General features: G+C 44.2%; 1 protein-coding gene across 1 annotated transcript; it reads left to right on the top strand.

The window, feature by feature from the left end:
- The first annotated feature begins 12,650 nt into the window (after positions 1-12,650).
- Positions 12,651-21,829, top strand: slc35f6 (solute carrier family 35 member F6). The gene is made up of 6 exons (XM_083643564.1): positions 12,651-12,814; positions 14,184-14,259; positions 14,424-14,595; positions 16,094-16,303; positions 18,391-18,501; positions 20,256-21,829. The coding sequence occupies exons 1-6, from the start codon at positions 12,738-12,740 to the stop codon at positions 20,741-20,743; spliced, it is 1,134 nt and encodes a 377-aa protein (XP_083499690.1). The 5' UTR covers positions 12,651-12,737; the 3' UTR covers positions 20,744-21,829.
- The last annotated feature ends 837 nt before the right edge of the window (positions 21,830-22,666 follow it).

The following is a 22,666-nucleotide window of genomic DNA, read 5'->3' as shown; positions in this document are numbered from 1 at the left end:
ATCCTGGGGAGGTTCTCAGCTTATGCGATGATGGTGACATTAGTGGCGTTACATAACAGCGACCTCCAGCTCTGCTGCATCCTGAGTTTGATACTTACTGTACTATGATGTGTCATGTGAATTTACCATAAAGATTTATGTCATCCCTATAAAGGCGTCAATTCTGGTAAACTGAGTTTCTGTGGATGTATCTTTCTCTACATCTCTGACCACAACCCTATGGAAATGTAAGTTATTCTTGCAGCTAGTGATGCTGTGTTAAATAAAAATGTGGCTCATAAGGTGAGCAGCCGGCAATATATATTTAAAGAAAGAGACAATTACATTTCCAGAATAGCTTCTTGAATAGACACTATTTTCAAGTTGCATCAGTCTGAGGCAACTAACTGTGATGTACAGGCTATACTAAAAATTCATATACTTCAGATTTATTTCAGTTTATAAATGGAGGAAAACTATTTCACAAGTCAAAATGTGGGTGAGTTAGGTTTGTTTACCTCCTCCACATAATCCAAGAGCACCCAACAGGTGGGTGACTGACTCACCTGTCACGCATCAAGTCGTCCATACTGAAATACAAGGCTGCCCCTGAAATACAAGTCTGGCCTGGAAAGCCTTGAAGAATGCTAAATCAATGAATGAATGAATGAATGAATGAAGAATGAAGAATATTTGAATGTCTTCGAAGACTGAAATTGTGTACTCACCAGGGAGCAAGCAATTAACTGTCAAGGGAGTACGTGCACTCTGCCTCTCTCTCTCTCTCTCTCTCTCTCTCTCTCTCTCTCTCTCTCTCTCTCTCTCTCTCTCTCTCTCTCTCTCTCTCTAATCCTTTATAATTTGATTGTAAAATGTGTTTGTTGTTGCTCTGTAACTAAATGTGCTGCTTTGAATCAGCTTTGAATAACCATGCTGAAATAAAGTTACATAAACAAATGGGGAAGGGGGGGGGGGCCTTTGTACTGTCTAAAGCATCTGGTGTTGGATCATCAGTGGGTCTCTGTGCGTTCCAGTCAGACCACATCTGTGGGTAATGGGGAGGCTTGCCAGGTTGATCTGATAGAGCAGCACTGCAGAGTGACAATCAAAAGAGATCTTGACAGCCATCACACATCTGAAGCTCCGCCATTAGAAAGGACACCACTCTCCATTCACAATAAGAGGTGCTACTGCAAACGGCTGTATATTATCTGAAGCTTTTCCTTCTCATTCTATATCTCAATTCAATACACAAGATCCAGGTGGTACCATTGATTCAATCTCTTTTAGAGCACATCACATTTTAATTTCTTCTTTTGCCATCAATCTGGAGTGGATGTTTTGTAAATGCTGAATAGTGCTGTTATTAGTTCATCAGCTTTTGTGAATGTAAGAAGCAAGCGAAAAGCTCCCCTATTCCTCCCGAGCCGTGCTCCCAGCAGGGGCGGACTGGGATCATAATTCAGGCCGGGCATTAGATACCAAGCAGGCCAGGCCGATACGGGCCGACGCGCGTGCCGGCGTCCGAAGGGCGGCGGCGGAAAATTTGGGGCGTTTGAAGCTCAATTTGGGCCGTTTGAAGCCCAATTTGGGTCGTTTAAAGCCAGATTTGGGTCGTTTAAAGCCAGATTTGGGCTGTTTGAAGCCCGATTTGGGCCGTTTGAAGCCCAATTTGGGCCGTTTGAAGCCCAATTTGGGCCAAGTCCAATTTTACAATGAGATGCACCCACTTTAAACCTGAATAAAGTAATAAAACCACTAGTAAACCAGTAGGCGGCGCCTGGCCTGCTGTTCAGTGAGTGGCCTGGCCTGGCTTGCAAAAAAAAAAAAAAAAAAAAAAAAAATTTTTTTTTTTTTTTTTTTTTGGCAGGCCAGGCCACCGGGCATTTGCCCGACGTGCCCGATTATGCAGTCCGCCACTGGCTCCCAGTGTATATCATGGTGCACCGAGTTCAAAAGTCTCTCACCAGAGGCAGAGCTTTTTGGAGCTTCTGTCATTGTCAACCTTGGAACCTCAACTCTGCTCTGCAAGCTAAATAAGGGCTCATTATTTTGTGTGTCCTTGGCATATGTCTAGCCGATCTGATGCGAGCCTCAGAAGTCAATAAAGAAAATAAAGAAAAATGGGGTTAAATCAGAATGGGAATCTACATGTTTGTCTTGGAGACGTAGGACCATGACACATCTTAAACGGACAAGAGGACCTCACATTTACGTGTCAGAGACTGCAGCACATGCCAAAACCAATTTGTAGCTGTGTGCTTCAGGTGCAGACGGCACAGCGGGGGAACAGCCTGCCTGACCTCAGATGCTGCTGCATTTCAAAGCATGACAAGAAATCACTCGGATGCATACAGTTCAATTTGCTCCTTAATTGCTCCGATGTGTGTAGGTTAAATGAATGAAATAGCTCTCGCAACCTTTGCAACGGCACCATTGCATTTGCGCCCCCTTGTCTTGTTTTGTTTTCCGAGAAAGAACCGCTCGGAAATGCTTCTGACTTCAGCATAGATTAGCATCAAATTTGCAGTGCTGCTCCTGTGTCACTTGTGATTAGGTGTCCTCCTCGAAGATCTGGAGGAAACTTCGCCCAAGCCCTCCGCACCCCACACACCCCGGTCATGTCACAGAGCTCCTTGCTGGGTAGCTAACCAGCCTAGACTGGCCTAGATAGGAGGTGGAGTGATTGTTGTGAGATTCCTGCAGTGCTTGTGTAAGAGCAGAATGCAACAACTAGGAGTGTGTTCTCCTGACACGTCAGAGGGGCAAAGATAACAGTAATGCTAATATAAAGGAACTAGGCATCTACGCACACTCGATTCGTAGGCTTGCCCGCTGCGTGGGCTCGCTAGCTCAGCCACTGCGCAGCCTCGCCCCCGCCCTGCAGCTCGCCGAGCTGGCCCTGCAGCTTGCATACGCAGCTCGACCGCTGTGCAGACTCACTTGCTTCCCCGCCACCACCAGAACACATTCTGGTATCAGAACACACTCTGGTATCAGGACACACTCTGGTATCAGGACACACTCTGGTATCAGGACACACTCTGGTATCAGAACACACTCTGGTATCAGGACACACTCTGGTATCAGGACACACTCTGGTATCAGGACACACTCTGGTATCAGAACACACTCTGGTATCAGAACACACTCTGGTATCAGAACACACTCTGGTATCAGGACACACTCTGGTATCAGGACACACTCTGGTATCAGAACACACTCTGGTATCAGAACACACTCTGGTATCAGGACACACTCTGGTATCAGAACACACTCTGGTATCAGAACACACTCTGGTATCAGAACACACTCTGGTATCAGAACACACTCTGGTATCAGGACACACTCTGGTATCAGGACACACTCTGGTATCAGGACAGGACCAGAACACACTCTGGTATCAGGACACACTCTGATATCAGGACAGGACCAGAACACACACTGGTATCAGAACACACTCTGGTATCAGGACAGGACCAGAACACACTCTGATATCAGGACAGGACCAGAACACACACTGGTATCAGAACACACTCTGGTATCAGGACAGGACCAGAACACACTCTGGTATCAGAACACACTCTGATATCAGAACACACTCTGATATCAGGACAGGACCAGAACACACTCTGTTATCAGAACACACTCTGGTATCAGGACAGGACCAGAACACACTCTGATATCAGGACAGGACCAGAACACACTCTGTTATCAGAACACACTCTGGTATCAGGACAGGACCAGAACACACTCTGGTATCAGAACACACTCTGATATCAGGAAAGGACCAGAACACACTCTGTTATCAGAACACACTCTGGTATCAGGACAGGACCAGAACACACTCTGGTATCAGGACACACTCTGGTATCAGGACAGGACCAGAACACACTCTGATATCAGGACAGGACCAGAACACAGTCTGGTATCAGGACACACTCTGGTATCAGGACAGGACCAGAACACACTCTGATATCAGGACAGGACCAGAACACACTCTGGTATCAGGACACACTCTGGTATCAGGACAGGACCAGAACACACTCTGATATCAGGACAGGACCAGAACACACTCTGGTATCAGAACACACTCTGGTATCAGAACACACTCTGGTATCAGGACACACTCTGGTATCAGAACACACTCTGGTATCAGAACACACTCTGGTATCAGGACAGGACCAGAACACACTGGTATCAGGACACACACTGGTATCCGAACACACTCTGGTATCATTCAGGACAGGACCTGTTATGCCACAAAACAGCTATTGTGCAATTGAATTTCCTCTAATCGAACATTATTATGCATACAAACTTACTATAATGCTACACACCTGAAGTGTCTCACACGAGAGAGCTCCATGTGCTTAAGAGGGACAAAAATAAGGCAGTGGAGGCGGTCAGATAGGATTATTTTATATCTCGTTGTTCCTTCACTGAAACCTCTCCGGGGGACGAGCGTGGTTCGTGGTTTCTCATGCGCCATTTCGGCAATCTCTTCCGGCCCCACGGGGACTTAGAGGAGCCACTTCCAGCACCGCTGGAGAGAGATTACATAACTAATGACAGCCTTCTGCGGCCAAGGCTTCATTCACAGTCTGATGCTCTTACAGTATAGGCAGAGTAGACCAGAGAGAGAGGGGGGGGGGGGAGAGAAGGGGAGAGAGAGGGAGGGAGAGAGAGAGAGAGTGAGAGGGAGCGAGAGGGAGGTTGAGAGAGAGGGAGGGGGAGGGAGAGAGAAGGGGAGAGAGAGGGAGTGAGAGGGAGAGAGAGGGAGAGAGGGAGCGAGAGGGAGGTTGAGAGAGGGAGTGAGAGGGAGAGAGAGGGAGAGAGGGAGCGAGAGGGAGGTTGAGAGAGAGGGAGCGAGAGAGAGGGAGCGAGAGGGAGGTTGAGAGAGAGGGAGCGAGAGGGAGGTTGAGAGAGAGGGAGGGGGAGGGAGGGAGAGAGAGAGAATCAGAGTGGATGGGGGACAGCAGGTCACAGATCAGGGGTGCTTGCCTCAAAGAGATTTAGTCACTTTTTTAACGACACAGAATATCAAATCATTTTAGTAGAAGTCTGCAAAGCTCTGCAGGATAAAGGGTCATGTCCGGCGGTAGTTCATTGTGTCACGGATGGAATTGTTTACATAGTGATTTAGTGGACTGAATTTAATTGTCTGAACGTTTTATACAAGGCCTGAGAGTATGCAGCAGCTAGCATGAGATCTTTAGACAAACATTTCCAGGAAGAGCCATACCATTGTCAATTTTTTTTTTGGAAATTCTTATTTGTTAGCAGATCAGCTCAAATTTAGAGGATGGCACAAGGAGGGTTAAATTGTTAGACCGCACATGTCCAGCCCAAATATATATAGAAAGAAACGTCACTTTTTTGGAGTGAGTTTGAAATTGAAACGCTTGAGATATTCTACCATGATAGAGCAATCATCTTCACAAGATAGTGTTTTTGGACCTGCGGGCACACAAGTGAGGTGAGGAGCCCAAGCCCATACTTGGCTGCGACAATACAGGGACGGATTCCTCCTTGTCTGAGGGTGAGATCACCTCATGTGTCTCGGCTGTAAATCTGCCACAGCCACAACAGCTTCGTACCACTATATATAAGCCAGAACCTTGTGATGTATTTACATACAAAAATGTACACTGCACTATTTGAAATACATTGCCAAGAAGACTTTTATTTCCATGATATTTGACCCTATAATTTCCCTTAGAAATCATTACAGACATGGCATTACATTAAGTTTCTTTGACAGTAGAAAAGTAGTTATTGTACATCCCATTATACAATATTTTGTGGCTTGTACAAGCAACAAAACTGTATAATGGGATGTACAATAACTACTTTTCTACTGTCAAAGAAACTTAATGTAATGCCATGTCTGTAATGATTTCTAAGGGAAATTATAGGGTCAAATATCATGGAAATAAAAGTCTTCTTGGCAATGTATTTCAAATAGTGCAGTGTACATTTTTGTATGTAAATACATCACAAGGTTCTGGCTTATATATAGTGGTACGAAGCTGTTGTGGCTGTGGCAGATTTACAGCCGAGACACATGAGGTGATCTCACCCTCAGACAAGGAGGAATCCGTCCCTGTATTGTCGCAGCCAAGTATGGGCTTGGGCTCCTCACCTCACTTGTGTGCCCGCAGGTCCAAAAACACTATCTTGTGAAGATGATTGCTCTATCATGGTAGAATATCTCAAGCGTTTCAATTTCAAACTCACTCCAAAAAAGTGACGTTTCTTTCTATATATATTTGGGCTGGACATGTGCGGTCTAACAATTTAACCCTCCTTGTGCCATCCTCTAAATTTGAGCTGATCTGCTAACAAATAAGAATTTCCAAAAAAAAAATTGACAATGGTATGGCTCTTCCTGGAAATGTTTGTCTAAAGATCTCATGCTAGCTGCTGCATACTCTCAGGCCTTGTATAAAACGTTCAGACAATTAAATTCAGTCCACTAAATCACTATGTAAACAATGCCAGGAGTAGGAAGACAGTGTAATCATAGACCGTATAAAAAATATGGATGGAGTCACCGAGATGTCACCCCTTAGGTTTTTGGACTTCCATTTTGAAGCCAATATGGGAGTGTGGCTGTCGCCATCTTGGGGTTCTTGCGCAGCTCGCGTAAGACAGCATGAGACCAGGGGTTTCCCAGAGCCACGCCCAAAGCTCCACCTGCTATTGGGCCGTGATCAGCAAGCTGCGCGAACATTGGACAGGCGACCTATCAATCATGCCCAAATATTGTCTATTTTTACTCTAAATGTGTGTTATATAAAAATCCACCCCGTACAGTTGTCATTAATCCTGTCAGGCATTTTAACATGGGGGTGAACGGGGAATGACTCCCTTTTGGAGCCAGCCTCAAGTGGCCATTCGAGGAACTACAGCTTTTAGTATCACGTCATCTATCCAAGCCTGAGCTTGGCGCCTGGTTTGAATACAGCGCATCATACTGCAGCTACACATTGGGCCTGTACATCTGAAACTTATGAGAATGGATACAACAACTTCTATTCTCCTACTACTGATTATGACAACTACTAATGCTAATAAGAACAACATTATTACTATCTAGTTCAGTGATACTCAACTGGCGGCCCGCGATGGAATTGCAAAAAGAAAAAATCATGTCATTCTGGTCAATAGCCTCCTCCACTTCTGTTATAGCATTTCAGTCGGGAATATGGAATATCTTTCAATAATCTATGATTTAGCTGCTAAATTGTCAAATACCGCCGTCTGCTTGCTACCCAGGCACTTATGTATGTACTTAACCTAACTAACTTAACCTAACTAACTATCCGGTGTGCACAACATTGTCAGACTAAACTCTGGCTGACACCCCAAAAACCTACAATCCGCTACAGAAAAATGTATATTGTTTGTTTATTAACTGGCCCCTGGCCTTCTATCATTTCACGAAAGTGGCCCCCGGGCAAAGCAAGTTGAGTATCCCTGATCTAGTTTCTACTGATAATTGCCTCATTTACATGTTTGGCTCACAGAGAGAGATGCAGAGCGTTGTCCTTTAGACAAAAAGTGCCTGATAACAACCTTTACATGTTTCATTACATTGTGCCACTGTCACCACTCGCTGTATGTCAACAAGCACCTGAGCTTATGGGAACATTAGAGTTTCATCCGAGTCCCTCTTCAATGTGAATGCATAAACTCCAGCGAAAGGGCGTCCAGGAATATGTTGGTTGGCTCGCTGGAAGAACCCGTTATTACAATAATTTGGATTGTTGTCATATTCTCCAAAAGGTTACTGCCATTACATGCAGAACGTTTCCAGTCAGCAGGAAGGATTGTACCCAGAGCGCGCGCACGTGTGTGTGTGTATATATATATATATATATATATATATATATATATATATATAGCGTATAGCGTATACTGTAACAGCGTGCTCAACCCAGTCACCAGAATAAACCGTTGGCATTTTGCATGTCTACAATCCACATAGAGCAAACCTACAACCTCACCGTATATTTATAACAAAACGGTGGTTAATTTGACAACCTTACATGCAAATAAAACGTCAACAACTTAGGTTATGTTTAGGCAAGTAGAATAACTTGGTTAAGGTTAGGATTTTGGGTTAAGCCTAAATAACAAAAACGTTACTTCCGACCAACAACGCCCTGCCACTGTGCTAGTTCAATAGCAGACTGTAATGTTGATATAATGTATCTAGAAACGTGATATGCAATGTATGTTTGGTTCAGAAACGTTAATTTTCTACGTATCTGTGGATTGCAGAAACATACTAAGTCAATGTTTTATTCTGGCAACCAGGCTAGCGTGCTGAAGCCATGGTCACAGTTGGCATCTATGTAAAGTATGCATAGGTGAGCATTGCTGAGGAGTGGTCACGAATAAATCTCTGCTCAGTTCAGCGTGCAGAAACGTGAACAATCTACCCACCAACCTCTGAATAAATGCTGACTCGGGTCGATCTGCGCGGCTGACCTTTCAGTGGCCTCGCACGAGCTTTCTGCACCTCTGCCTCCCTCAGGCCCCGCCTCACGTCACAGGAGGTTAGCTGTCAATCACATGTTTCTGGGCCATCCAGCGTGATATGATAATGCAGTCTGCCCGCTCATATTTATTTCATGGCTGTCGCAGACACTGTGTGGCTCTTGAAGGGCGCATTGGACAGACACTGTGGCTCTTGAAGGCTACTTGAAGGGCACGTTCGAAGAAGAACAGGTTGACTGTGCTGGATGTTTGTCAGAGAGCCTACAGTATATACATTTGGTGCAGCGTAATGTAATCAAAGAGATAAAATGTTGCACATCTCTGCCTTCTTTAAACATGTTTGCATTTTTTTAGATGTTCTGTTTTGCAAATGTAATCGCTGGCTCTAACATGATCCAACAAGACTCTTCCCAGGTATTAAAGTTCCAACAATTAATTCTACAAGATAAGGACACCGAAATATCTATTCGCAGCAGGTTAAGTTGTCATTTGGAATCATGTTATAGAGCAGAATAATACATGTAAAGCAGTGGTTCTCAAGTCCGGGGAACCCCAGGGCCCGGGGTCCCCTTGAGGGGGTTACAGGCGGCTCCCCGGCAGAAAGGGTAATATTTATTTTCACTAGAATTTCAACCATATTAACACAACGACAGAATGTATGACATATGACAACCCTCCCACTCTCCCGGGCCGGCCCTGTCTTGCAGGAGCCTGCTTTGTGGGTCAGGCCTGGCTCCAGGATGAAGTGACTGAGGGGTCAGTTAAAAATAGTGAGAGGGCAATTTGAAAATGGCCATGGCAATTTTTCCCCTCCTGAAAAATTGCCAAAATTTGGAGCGTTATTGCACCCCCTTCCTGACAAGGTGGCATGATATCGCTGGTACCAATGGATTTCTTATGTCTTCTAGTTTCATATGAGCCCAGGCTCTTCACTCTAGGTTTAAAACTGAGCCCGGTACAGCCTTTGAAAGACATCGATGTCGTGCCGCGAGAAGTAGAAGAAGAGTTAAAAGGTGTTACAGTGCCAGGGCCCTCATTCATGTTATTGGTTGCACCTGCTTTACCACCTCAAAACAGCTGCTGTGAAAAGGGCCTATGTGGGGTCCATGGTCTAGTCATTTGTGTCAGTTTAGGGGACCTTGACATGCAAAAGCTTAACCAGTCCACTGGTGCAAAGTGTTTAGTGGTGAGAGCAATGAGTTGTACTGCTGTCTGCGAAGAATTGAGATATGAGCTATGAACTACATTATCTGAGAAGTTGCCAGGATCCACTTTAGGACTCTGCTGTACCAGAGCAGTGAAACAAGGATGAGAGGTCATAACAAGTAGCCAAATATATCTTTGACCAACAACCCAGAAAGAAAAACAAACAGCAGTTCATTTCAAAATCCTTTTCAGTGGTAGTTTTTAACTGAAGAACTATTTGGAAAACACCTCCCCAGCCTTATTCAAAATCATGTATGCCTACATTGATTGGATGGACAAAACTGTTTTTATTCCAGGTTTTGAACCAGATTGTCCTAGTAATATCACACAAGGGACTGACAGACAGTGTCCCTATGAAAAAAAGTAATGCATGTTCCTATTTTGAGCAAGTGAGGCCACTCTGAGGGGGGAACTACTGCGGTTCAGCTTTCAAATCCAACATGGTCTATTTGGTCTTTGACGCCCCCTACCGTTCATTCAAATACTGTGACTGCCAATGACGACCTTATTGCTGCCTTCAATGTCCCCTCGTAAACTTCTTCATTAGATGTCTGAGGTCGTAGATCAGACATGTAATTGATGTATCGATTCAGAGCAATATATAGGCTAGAGTCATTCTGGTGACTGGGTTGGATAGAAAATGTATAGTAAAAAAAAATGCATAAAAAGTAATCTGATAATAAGAATGCGAAGTGTGTGTGTGTGTGTGTGTGTGTGTGTGTGTGTGTGTGTGTGTGTGTGAGAGAGAGAGAGAGAGAGAGAGAGAGAGAGAGAGAGAAAAAGTGAAAACTGAGGTGGTATGGATACATCACCAGACCATCAGGCCTTGCTTAGACCATCCTGCAAGGCACTGTACAAGGAGGACGGAAACGGGGGAGACAAAAGAAAAGATAGAAGGATAACATCCAAGAGTGGACTCAATTAAAACTCGGTGAAACATTGAGAGCTGCCGAGGACAGAGAGAGATGGAGAGAGCTTGTCAACAGATCGTCTATGGTGCCCCAACGACCCTCCGGGGTCATGGGATAGGTGAAGGTGAATTCGGGCTGACTAAGAATGACAATGATGGCTATTGCCAAAATGCCTCAACACAGGTTCAGCACCACGGAAAGCTCCAGAGTGGAGCAGCGTACAGGTGTTCCCGAGTGGAGGAGCCCACAGGTGAGCGGGGTTGTAATCAGCCAGTGAAGTGGACTATGAAAACCCTGTGGGAAGAGAGAGGAGAGGCTGCATGCCAACTCTGGCCTGATTAAATGGCCAGTCACACAGGGACAGGTATTCTGCTAGCAAATGTAAGACAGTAAAAAGAACAGAGATTTCCAGCTGGAATATCCTACCTAGCCTACTTCAGGCTGCAGTACTATGCTGTACATCTGCTAACTTGGAGTCAGTGCTGAATGCTTTTTGGCCTTGTTATTAATTCATTCATTGAATTGTTTGTTTATTTACTTATTATTACAGTGTGATCAGTCTATCATATCATATGATTTAACTTTCACAAATAAAATTTACTATTTTGTTAGCTTCGATAAATGTTATCAAAGTTACAAAAACATGATATAGCGACTGGATAGTAATTGTATTACCAAGTAGTGCCAGGACAACCACCTCTCCCTGAACGTCTCTAAGACCAACAAGGCCCCCAAGTCACCATCAAAGGCACAGTGGTGAAAAGGGTGGACAGTTTCAAGTACATTGGAGTAAACATCCACCAGAACCTGACGTGGGCCAGCCACACCACCACTGTTGTCAAAAAGGCCCAGGCCTGGCCTGCACAGACTCAGATACCTAAAGGAATTTGGCCCAAGTCCCACAAATCTCCAGGACTTCTAGAGGCACCGAGAGCCTGCTGACTGACAGTTTCATAATTGATTGATTGATTGATTGATTAATTGATTGATTGATTGATTGATTTGTGTCATGTACTCTAGGTGTCCGACCCCCATGGGTTTACAAGACACAACAATAAAATGTTTCACTACCTGGTACGGGAACTGTACCATCATGGGCCGCAAGGCACTGACAAGGGTGAGGCGCGCGGCCCAGCACGACAGGATGTGAGCTGCCGAAACTGGAGGATCTGTACATTCAGTGGTGCCTCGGGAAGTCCCGGAAGATCATCAAGGACTCAACCCACCCACACAGCGTGTTCTCCCTGCTGCCCTCAGGGAGGAGATACAGGACCCCCAAAACACGCGCAACCCATCTGAGGAATAGTTACTTTTCTCAGGCCACAAAACTCCTCAACAATAAATAACACACACCCACAACATGCACACTCACACACAAACACACACTGCACCTTCCACTGACAAGTGGCGCTATTTTATTTTATTTATTCTATTACTTTATTACTTCTCTTATTACTTTTCTTATTTACCATTTGCCTTATATACTACATACACTGTTTGACTTATTTACTGTTTGCCTTGCCTTATTTTAGCCTACGTGTATTACCGTTGTGACTTTGCACCTACACACTTTAATAGCCTACCTCCTTACTCTCTGCTCCTACTGCACTATTATTATTATTATATGTCTTGTAACGGAGCCCACAGCATAAGAATTTCACACCCGTGTGTAGGCTTCTTGTAGCCTACAACGGAGTGACAATAAATATATTGAATCTTGAAAAGTCCACACTCAAACTCGTCTTTTTTTTAAAGTCTATCATAATTCATCATAACTCATAATAAACTCACCGCTCATTCGCTTATCATCTTGGTCGGTTTGTTTCTCTTCTGCGGAGGTGCAGGTGCCTGAGTGGCGTTGGCACAGAACTCATTGTTTGGTCATACAAGTGCACTGAATTCGATGTTTCAATTCTGACAGCACCTGAAGGCGACATGTGGCGGTCAGAAGCTCGTAGTTGATTCGCTGATGGCCCGGCTGCCCGGTCAGCTGACTCAACACGGTCATGTGGCGTTTGCAGGCAGCGGAGAATGAGATCGAGTAAATAACAGCCCGGTGTCCCCTAACAAAATACGCCTTGGTAGCAGCTTGGTAGTCGTCTCTTCCTGGTTTATCACATCCACACGTCCAGCATGGCGTGGACAAAGTACCAGCTGTTCCTGGCGGGACTTATGCTCACAACTGGCTCGATAAACACATTATCTGCGAAGTAAGTAAAGGCTAATAATGTCTCTTTGTCGTGTAGTGTTTGTAAAGTCATTTTTACTTTCTGCTGTTGGAGAACTAGACAATAAACATGTGTGCTTATCTTCCCCCCATGTTCATTCACGTTTGTCAGCAAATGTTAAATAGCCTAACTAACCTAATTATGGTAGCTTATTACACTGTTACAAGTTGTTATTAACAGAGAATCCATTCGAAGTTCACAGCTAACTTCATGGTGCTAGTAGCAGGTAGCTAGTTAACAATAAGCTAGTGACCCTATAACGTTATGTCTATCTCTGTTTAGAAGCTAATCTGTGGGTAAAAACAGACATTTCTGCCTTGTTTGTAAACAAGTCTGTCTTCCTTCCATGCAGCAATCTTATCAAGTCTGTTAGACTTGATAAGATTGCTGCCTAGAAGGAACTGTTGGATTGACAGACTTGTAACATTGCCTTATCTGGGGTGAAATGTTGCAGCAGCACCTACAAGACATTCCCAAAGTTATCTCATGATAGCTCAATGCCATGACCATCAGCTATCAACTAGTATCAGTATTATAGAAATTCACTGTAATGGGCCTAATGGACTGTCAGACAAAGACAAAGGCAATAGCTCGTGTGACAAATGAGTCACCACCACCATATATTTAATGTCACTCACGACACGAGTCAGACAGGGTGGGAGAGGTGGGAGGACAAATTGTCATTTCAGCTAAACCTTTGTACAAGTTACGCTTTTTTTTTTACTTCTCCATCTCCGATAACCTGTGGCGTCAGCACTCTACTGCCTGCCGTGCAAATGTGCAGTCTAGTTGTACTTCTGCTACTCTTTGCCTTAGCGTGGATTCTGTCAGCAGAACAGCTATGATAAAGCCTTAAGTACATTCTGTTAGTTGAAACAAGCTGTGTCATGTCTCTCACGGCAGACCAGAGAGTGTAGCAGTAGAGAGGTCAGGTTTCACTACAGTGAAACCACTTCACTGTGTTGCTCCACTGGCTAGAACGCCCTAAAACTCAGATCGGTTACATGATGTCGGCCTGTGCAGGCTTGGTAGCAGTTCCCACTTTCCCTCCATGCAAGGTGATTATAACAAACTGCCAGTGGTCATATAAACCTAATGAGTGTCAAAGCTGCCTGTGAAAGAAGAGCTGTGTCATCACCTTTAAGGAGCACATCCCCTTGTCTTGCATATTGAGCCAGACGGGACGCTCACGTGCCAGTCATGCATCCTCTGATGGTCTGGCTGTAAAAGTCAGCTGACCTCTCGCTAACCTGTCTGACTGCACAGGGCTCTGAGGAGCAAATGAAACAACCCTGTTTGATTGTGAAAAATATCCTTAATGAAATCTTAATCATGTCTTCTTGTCTGGCAGATGGGCAGACTTGTTCACGGCTATGGGTTGCCATGATGAGCCTGAAGAACGCAATTTCTCTCATCCATTTGTACAGGTAATGCTCTCTCTCCTGTGTATCATTATTATTATTATTCTTTCATTGAGCACCACCTTGGGAATAACTTAGGGTTAGGGTTTGAATTCTCTATATGGATTTCTGCCCAAAGAAAATCAAAGCAAAGTTTGAATCTGTCTTTCCCTCTCTGTGTCCCTGCCCAGGCGGTGGGGATGTTCCTGGGTGAGTTCAGCTGTCTAGCAGTCTTCTACATCTTGCTCTGCCATGACAGAAGTAGGCCAGAGCCCAGGATGAACACAGGCCAGAGCTTCAACCCGCTCCTCTTCTTTCCCCCTGCCATGTGTGACATGACCGGCACCTCCATCATGTATGTTGGTAAGTGACCATTGCAGGTATCTATTGCCTTTTTTCTTTCTCCTTTTCGTTGTGAGCTAAACCTAATAAAAATAGTTTTAACCTGGATGCAGAAAACTGCCCACAAGCTTAGAATGCTTCAATGCTGAACAAAAAGGCAGCACTTTTGCTTTTGCTCCCATTTTTCAGTTGAAAGAGTTGAAAGAAAAGATCGAAGATGTTTTCTATGCGCACAAAAAGCTTATTTTTCTCAAAGGTTTTGTTCGCACAGGTGTGCCTTGGGCTGATCATAATAAAAGGCCACTCTAAAATGTGCAGTTTTATCACACAACACAGCCACAGATGTCTTCCCATGTCATAACCACGTCATAATCATGCCGTAACCACGAGCTCACGAGTTCCATTTGAAGGCAGCATAACACATTGGAGACAGGTGAAATGAACATTCAATTCATGGCCAATTGCGTGCTCCCTCTCAATTTGCGACATATGTGTCATTGTGTTGTGTGTGTGATCAAACTGCACATTTTAGAGTGACCTTATTGTCACCAGCCCATGCCACACCTGTGACCTTATTGTCACTAGCCCATGGCACACCTGTGACCTTATTGTCACCAGCCCATGGCACACCTGTATGACATTATTGTCACCAGCCCATGGCACACCCGCGTGACCTTATTGTCACCAGCCCATGGTACACCCGTGTGACATTATTGTCACCAGCCCATGGCACACCCACGTGACCTTATTGTCACCAGCCCATGGCACACCTGCGTGACCTTATTGTCACCAGCCCATGCCATGGCACACCTTTGTGACCTTATTGTCCCTGTGCAGCAATCATGCTGTTTGCTCACTAACACGGATTCAAACAAATTTGTGAACAAAATTTGATAGAAATAAGCCTTTTGTGTGTAAAAAAGTCTTAGATCTTTAATTTCAACTCCCTTTTGACCGTCAATGACAGAAACCTCTTGCCACAAAAACACTTCCTTACCAACAAGGCCCGGAATCTACCACCACCACTATGCTGCATACTTTAATTACCACTAAGGCAAAGTCCTTGTATGCACTCTGATTACCTACTGTGGCAATACAAGCTATTCTCATTCTCATTCATTACACATAATGAGCGATCTCCTCCTCTGTGTGTACTGTATGATCTCCTCCTCTGTGTGTACTGTATGTGTGTGTGTGTGTGTATGTGTGTACTGTATGATCTCCTCCTCTGTGTGTACTGTATGATCTCCTCTGTGTGTACTGTATGTGTGTGTATGTGTGTACTGTATGATCTCCTCCTCTGTGTGTACTGTATGATCTCCTCTGTGTGTACTGTATGTGTGTGTGTGTGTGTGTGTGTGTGTGTGTGTGTGTGTGTGTATGTGTGTACTGTATGATCTCCTCCTCTGTGTGTACTGTATGTGTGTATGTGTGTACTGTATGATCTCCTCCTCTGTGTGTACTGTATGTGTGTATGTGTGTACTGTATGTGTCCAATGAAACTCTTTGCTGTCTTCAGCTCTCAGCATGACGAGCGCCTCCAGCTTCCAGATGCTGCGTGGAGCGGTCATCGTGTTCACCGGCCTGCTGTCTGTGGCCTTCCTGGGGCGCCGCCTGGTGGTCAGCCAGTGGGTGGGCATCCTCATCACCATCATGGGCCTGGTGATCGTGGGCCTGGCCGACTTCTTAAGCGGGCATAACGAACACAAGCTCAGCGAAATCATTACTGGTAATGGAATAGACAGACAGACAGACAGACAGACAGACAGACAGACAGACAGACAGACAGACAGACAGACAGACTGACTGCCCGACGGTCGTCAGTTGTCAGTCACTGCTCTTTTCAGATTACACGGGGCTTTACATAGCATCAGCACAGTCACTACAGTGTAGTGTAGATGTAGTGACTACATCATATATCTACACACAACACAGGTTACATAGATCATATACAAACTACACATTTTACTAGATTATATACATTATGATACTCCACAAACACAGCATATCTTTGGACTGTGGGAGGAAACCGGACCACCCGGAACTACGGGGAGAACATGCAAACTCCACACACAGGGCTTTCACACCGGCAGGGCTCCGTGCCGGTTCCGGTTCCAGAACCCTAATCTGAACTGGCCGGCGCGTTCAGACCGAAAAAATAATTGGTTCGGAACCTGAAAAGTTGGTTCTCAGCGGAACCAAAAAATAGTTGGTTTTCCTTGGGAACCGTGACATCATCAGTGGGCGTGTCTCATTCTAGGCTGTGAAAATGAGCAGGAAGGAGAAGAAGGCAGTGACAACATGGAGAAAAATAATTTGCAGTGGTCTCCTGAGGAAACCAAATGTTTAGTGGCGATTTGGGCATCTACCGAATCTCAAGAAAAGCTAGAAAGCAGTACAACAAAGAGCAAGTCATATGCTGAACTTGCAGAAGAGAGGGCCAAGGCTGGGTTCACTCGAACGCCAGACCAAATAATTAATAAACTTAAAAAACTAAAAAAAACTGAAGAAGGACTACCGAATAACGTCCTCCCACTTTGGTTCCGCTTAAACTGGTGTGAACACGGGCTGGTTCACCAGAAAGCACCAAGGTTCTGAGACTCCAGAACGGAGCCAGAGCCAGAACCAGAACCGTGTCTGTCTGAAAGCGGTAACAGAAAGGCCCGGGGTAGAGATTTGAATCCACAACCTTCTTGCTGTGAGGTGACAGTGCTAACCACTGAGCCACCGTGCTGCTGTTGCCGTGCTGCAAGTCATTGTGGTTTTCAGACTCTATAACTGAGCTGCAACAGGGGATCACACATTACAAGATATTTCACCAGGAGAATCCCCGACCAGTCCATAAACAGTCTCACACAGGTCTGCTCACGGCTTTATTTCTTAAGTACACACGCTCACACATGTATGGTCATTTTACACAATTGGTTCGAAGTCAGGGTTATTAAGTCAGAGTTATTAAGTTGACTATCTCAAATATTATTTCGACTTTCAATAGATAATAGAATGGTCTTAGTAAGCATCTAAGATTTGGATACTTAAACTACTGCTTTTTAAAGTTTTTGGGTTGTGGGACAGCAGTTTGCACCAATTTGGTAGAATTGCCAATATGCTTTGTCCGTCTTTGCTCCTCAGATCACTTACCTTGTCCCGGCTGTGTCTGCCTCACGCCATGCCGTGTCCTCTCATTGGCTGAAACACTGCCTCACGCCATGCCGTGTCCTCTCATTGGCTGAAACACTGCCTCACGCCATGCCGTGTCCTCTCATTGGCTGAAACACGTTGATGGCTCTTTCGACACGACCAGATATTAGCCCACTAGATATCTGTCGGGCCTCTGTGACTCCTCGGCGAGCTCCCCGGTCGCGTCTGTGGACAGTTCACACATAGCAATCGAGCGCCGATTTGCGAGCGCCGAGCTAACGCCAATTTGCCTCTGATCTGGGGGTGGGCTTTGTCGGCGAGCTCCAAAAACCCTCACGGACGCCTCGCCGAGGGGTAATATCGGCTAGTCTGAAATCGCCATAAGGGAGTGGATTGTTCAGATCGGCAGCAGTAGTCTAACTTTGGATAGCACTTATTTGGAGAAAAAGACGTGATTTTCCTCTAAAACAAAATAAAGTCCTAATGTTGGCTAATGCTTTTATTATGATACAATATTTTTTTAACCATCATGACCAAAACAGAATGGATAACGAAATGAAAACTAAAATTACCTCCAAGGAAGCACCACTGCAACATGAAAGTACACATTAAATACTGTATAGTTACTGTAATGTCAGCTATGTATGTACTCTGCTACTCTGTTTTGCCCTGCAGGAGACCTTCTGATCATCTTGGCTCAGATCATTGTAGCTGTGCAGATGGTCCTGGAGGAAAAGATTGTCTACAAACATGATGTTCATCCTCTACGGGCTGTGGGCACTGAAGGTACGGAGAACTTCATTTGCACTTGAATTTAACGTTACGCTGACACTTTTAACTATAGAACAACTAAAGGAAAAATCCACACTATAATTCACTGTTATAAAGTCTAATGTAATAAGGTAATGTAATCTAACATGTTTGAAAACAAAGCAATGTACTTTGCATTCCTGCGTCCATTTTGTTGTTTGGAGGTGTATTTTTCTCATTGATAACTGGCCAAATGAATGAATGATGTGATGTTGAGATATTTCCAGCACAGCTTTTCTGAAGAAAAGGTTTCAGCAACATCAGTGGTAAACGTCATGTTTTGGTATCAGTTCCTCACAAGCAAAGAGCAAGGAGTTCTTTCTCGAGCTGCCATTCTGCACCGAGAGAGGTTCAACAATCATAGAGGGAGGGGTCCATTGTAGAAGAGGAAGAGAAACCAGTTTCTCCACTGGTAGTAGTTTCAATAGACCAAAATGCAATGCAGGTCTCCATCTACAAGTTTTCCTCTAAAGTACTATTATATACCAAGTAAAATTCCTGAACTGCCAATGTTACAAGAAGCCAATAATGAAGAGTCCAAAGATCAAAAACAACGTTGTCTAGAAAACAGAGGTGAAACATAATTCTACATGTGTCCCTTGAATCTTTCAATGTGTAATTTACAAGCGCTACGAAAAGAAATAAGAGCCAAGTGGATTTTTTTCATCTTTTTTCTGGATAATACAGCCTGTTTATTCAACTGTTTTAATGGAGCAATGGTGTTTGTGCAGTTGTACAATGAAGTTAATACTTTACTACCACCTTGGCATTTTGATAAATAGTTGGTTGTTTTTCTCCACCAGATACTTTGTGTGTGCCTGGTTGTGAGTGGGAACATTATCCTAAAATGGAAAGTTTTTAAATACTTTTCCTCATATTATGAAGGGTTTTCAGAAGGATTGCTTACAACCACAATGGGCATCCCGTCAGATGAATAAACATCTTTATTTGCCTCCATTCATTGGGTTAGACTGGCATAATACTTCAGTGTGGTCTGTAATGATACAAAAAAATAGCATACATAAATATAAATGAACTGCAATGTTTCTAAACTACAATAAATGTCTGAGATCAATGCAATGTTCAGAGATGCAGTTATATAAATGCCCGCTAGAGGGCGTTTGTTGCCCACTAAATGGCGTCCAGTAAAAGTAAACCGATTACTTTCAGTTCCATAATACAATCGAAAACAATCTGGCATGCAACACATCCGCCATCTCCATGATCAACCCACAACAATAGAAACAATATTCCAATATACTATAACCGGGTTGACTTATTCACATGTTCCTACTAGAATGAAAAGCACACCCGTTAGTTATGCTATTTTTCCTCAACTACAGTTATCACCCAATACATATACCATGAATATTGAATGATGATAGGAAATAAATTCTTACTTTGTTCAAGTCACGCACACCTATAATTAACCCAATGCCGCATGCAAGGTCCATTGCTTTCTCCCGAACATGTGGCGATACTGAATAGCCTTTAAAAAGCTATCCTATCACAGAATACCTTATTCTTAAATGAAATGACAAACAAAGTTTCAGCTGGTCTTTAAAGGGACATACATTAATTTACCAGACCATTTTCAACATACTGTTTAGTAGTGTGAAAATGAGCCTATACCAGTCATTCTCAACCATTTTAATATTAAAGGCAAGCACGCTAGAAATGAGCGTGTGATATTTGTTGTTTTAAAGATGTGCCATTTTCTGTTCCCCCAGGGTTCTTTGGTTTCACCGTCTTGTCGCTGCTGCTCATCCCCATGTACTTCATCCCAGCGGGCAGCCTCAGCAACAACCCCCGGGGGGTGCTGGAGGACACGCTGGACGCCTTCTGCCAGATTGGCCATAAGCCTCTCATCCTGCTGGCTCTGCTGGGCAACACGGTCAGCATCGCCTTCTTCAACTTCGCCGGCATCAGCGTCACCAAGGAGATGAGCGCCACCACGCGCATGGTGCTGGACAGCCTGCGCACGCTGGTCATCTGGGCCGTCAGCCTGGCACTGGGCTGGGAGAAGTTCCACGGCCTGCAGGTGTTTGGCTTTATCGTGCTGCTGGTGGGCACGTTGCTCTACAACGGACTGCACCGCCCCCTGCTGGCCAGGGTGCCATGCTGCGCGGGCATAGTGGCCGCCGAGGATGAGAGCGAGGCGGCGGAAAGGGAGCGGTTGCTGGGCGACGGCAGGGTCCAGGCCGACCACGAGAGCTAGACCCGGCTCCAAACATCAAACTCCACAGCTTGACGGCGTCTGTCGGAGACATGGCGCGCTGTCAGTGACAATGTCATTTTAAATTGTTGTGTTCACGCCTCCGATTTTAACTGACTCGCAAACTTCACACCGTGTGGGAATATGGGGAGTGTGCAAGCTATTGTAAAGAAACAGACGGTCGGGAGGGTGGTGGGATGGAGTTGTATCACATGCTGTACGGGTTTCCTATAGGCTACTAAGGTTTTGTTCTATCCTTCTGAAACAAAGCAGAAGTAGTTTTTAGCCAGTGTGTCAACAGCTGCTCCTTGACCTTTTTAGCGGTTTGTTGGTTTTAATTGGAAGAAAAGGCTTGGACACTTTTCAGTGTTATATGTATACAGCTCACTCCACCATAGAAGCCAACACAGGTTTGTGAAGGTTATTGCCTCAAAAGTAAAACAATTATGTCAGAATCAGGTTTTGTACAGATTGCCTTACATGTGCAATAGGTGGATAATTGTCATGTTTTAATATCTGTGGTATTGTATGCATTTTTATGTGATCTTTTTTTAGCTTTTAGGTTTCTTCTTTTAAATGGTGCGAACTATGATTTTGCCAAAATGGCTGGCAATGTGTAAATCATGCATTGAATGCCAGTCCTTTGCCTTGTGAAGGCCCTACTACATACATGTGCTTTCTTCTCAACATGTTCTTCGTCATCTTTATTTGGGAGAAGTGCACAGGCATTTTCTTAATTTCACTTTGGTTGAATTGTTTTGAAAAAATACTTCTGTATTTGCTCTTTTTTGTTTATATGTACAGGTCAACATGTACCTACCAAGAAGTATGAGCTCAAATGTATTGATGACACACTGATCTGCACTTGATAATTGTAAATCTTGCTTCTCCCACCACACTCAGTTGTCCAGCAAAGAAGTTAGCTGTAAAATATAATAAGAAAAAAGGGAACTGTCGTTAAATCACTAATGTTGAAATGTATGTATGTTTTTGTTTTTTAGACCTATACATTGAATGATGTGCTGTGAACATTGAATGGATGTAATGAACAGATAAAGAGAGACATTTTTCAACAACAAAAAAGATTTCTGAAACCACCCATAAAGTCTCAAAACATTTTTTGTGTTTTGTGCCCCCTTACTCAGATCACACCTATTTTCTAGCCTCAGCCTTCATTTTGATGTCAACTACGAAAGTGAGACAGACACCTGGCAAAGTATGCTACTCAAAACTACTTCTGTGGGAGTTCCCACTACAATAGTGTCTCCAGGACTACATTTTACTTAGATCACACACAGTCACAAGGTGAAAACAATACTAGCCGCCACACACTGTCGCAAACAATGTAATTAAATGACATAGCAGCATGAATGATTGGGGGCAATGTAATAGACGTATAGAGGCAAATGGTGAAAATGATGACTGATTGCGGTGAAATGCTGAGGTGAAGTCGTGTCTTTGCAGCTGGAGAAGCGAGCAGTCAGTGCAAAGTGTCCGCTGTCACCCCACACAGGCAGCTGACACCTGTCTGCACTTCCTGTCCCGACCCAACATCCTCCCTAATGACCCGGGCCTCTGCTTTAATGGAGGTCAAAGGTTAAGCCCAAGCCTTATGCCATCCCCAGAGATCTGTACACACTGGCTAGCTGCTACAGCTACCGGCTAGATGGAGGAAACTTGGTATTAGCCAAATATAGCCCACTCAAAACGTGGTTTTGATTGCATTAGAATCAAATTAATTAACATCATACTTATATTTATTTTGTTTTATTTAAACAATGAATTACTTGGAAACAAAATCATTAATTGTCAGCTGTCTTATGGAATTGACAGACCTATGTGTATAACACCTTCCATTAGCCATTCGATTTCTTATAGACTGTCACTCCAATTATAAAGCCACTGGATCCTGGGTAAACCCAGCCT

Source organism: Poromitra crassiceps (genome assembly GCF_964638095.1).
Source record: "Poromitra crassiceps genome assembly, chromosome: 9".
NCBI lineage: Eukaryota > Metazoa > Chordata > Actinopteri > Beryciformes > Melamphaidae > Poromitra > Poromitra crassiceps.
This window is presented reverse-complemented; position numbering and strand designations above follow the sequence as displayed.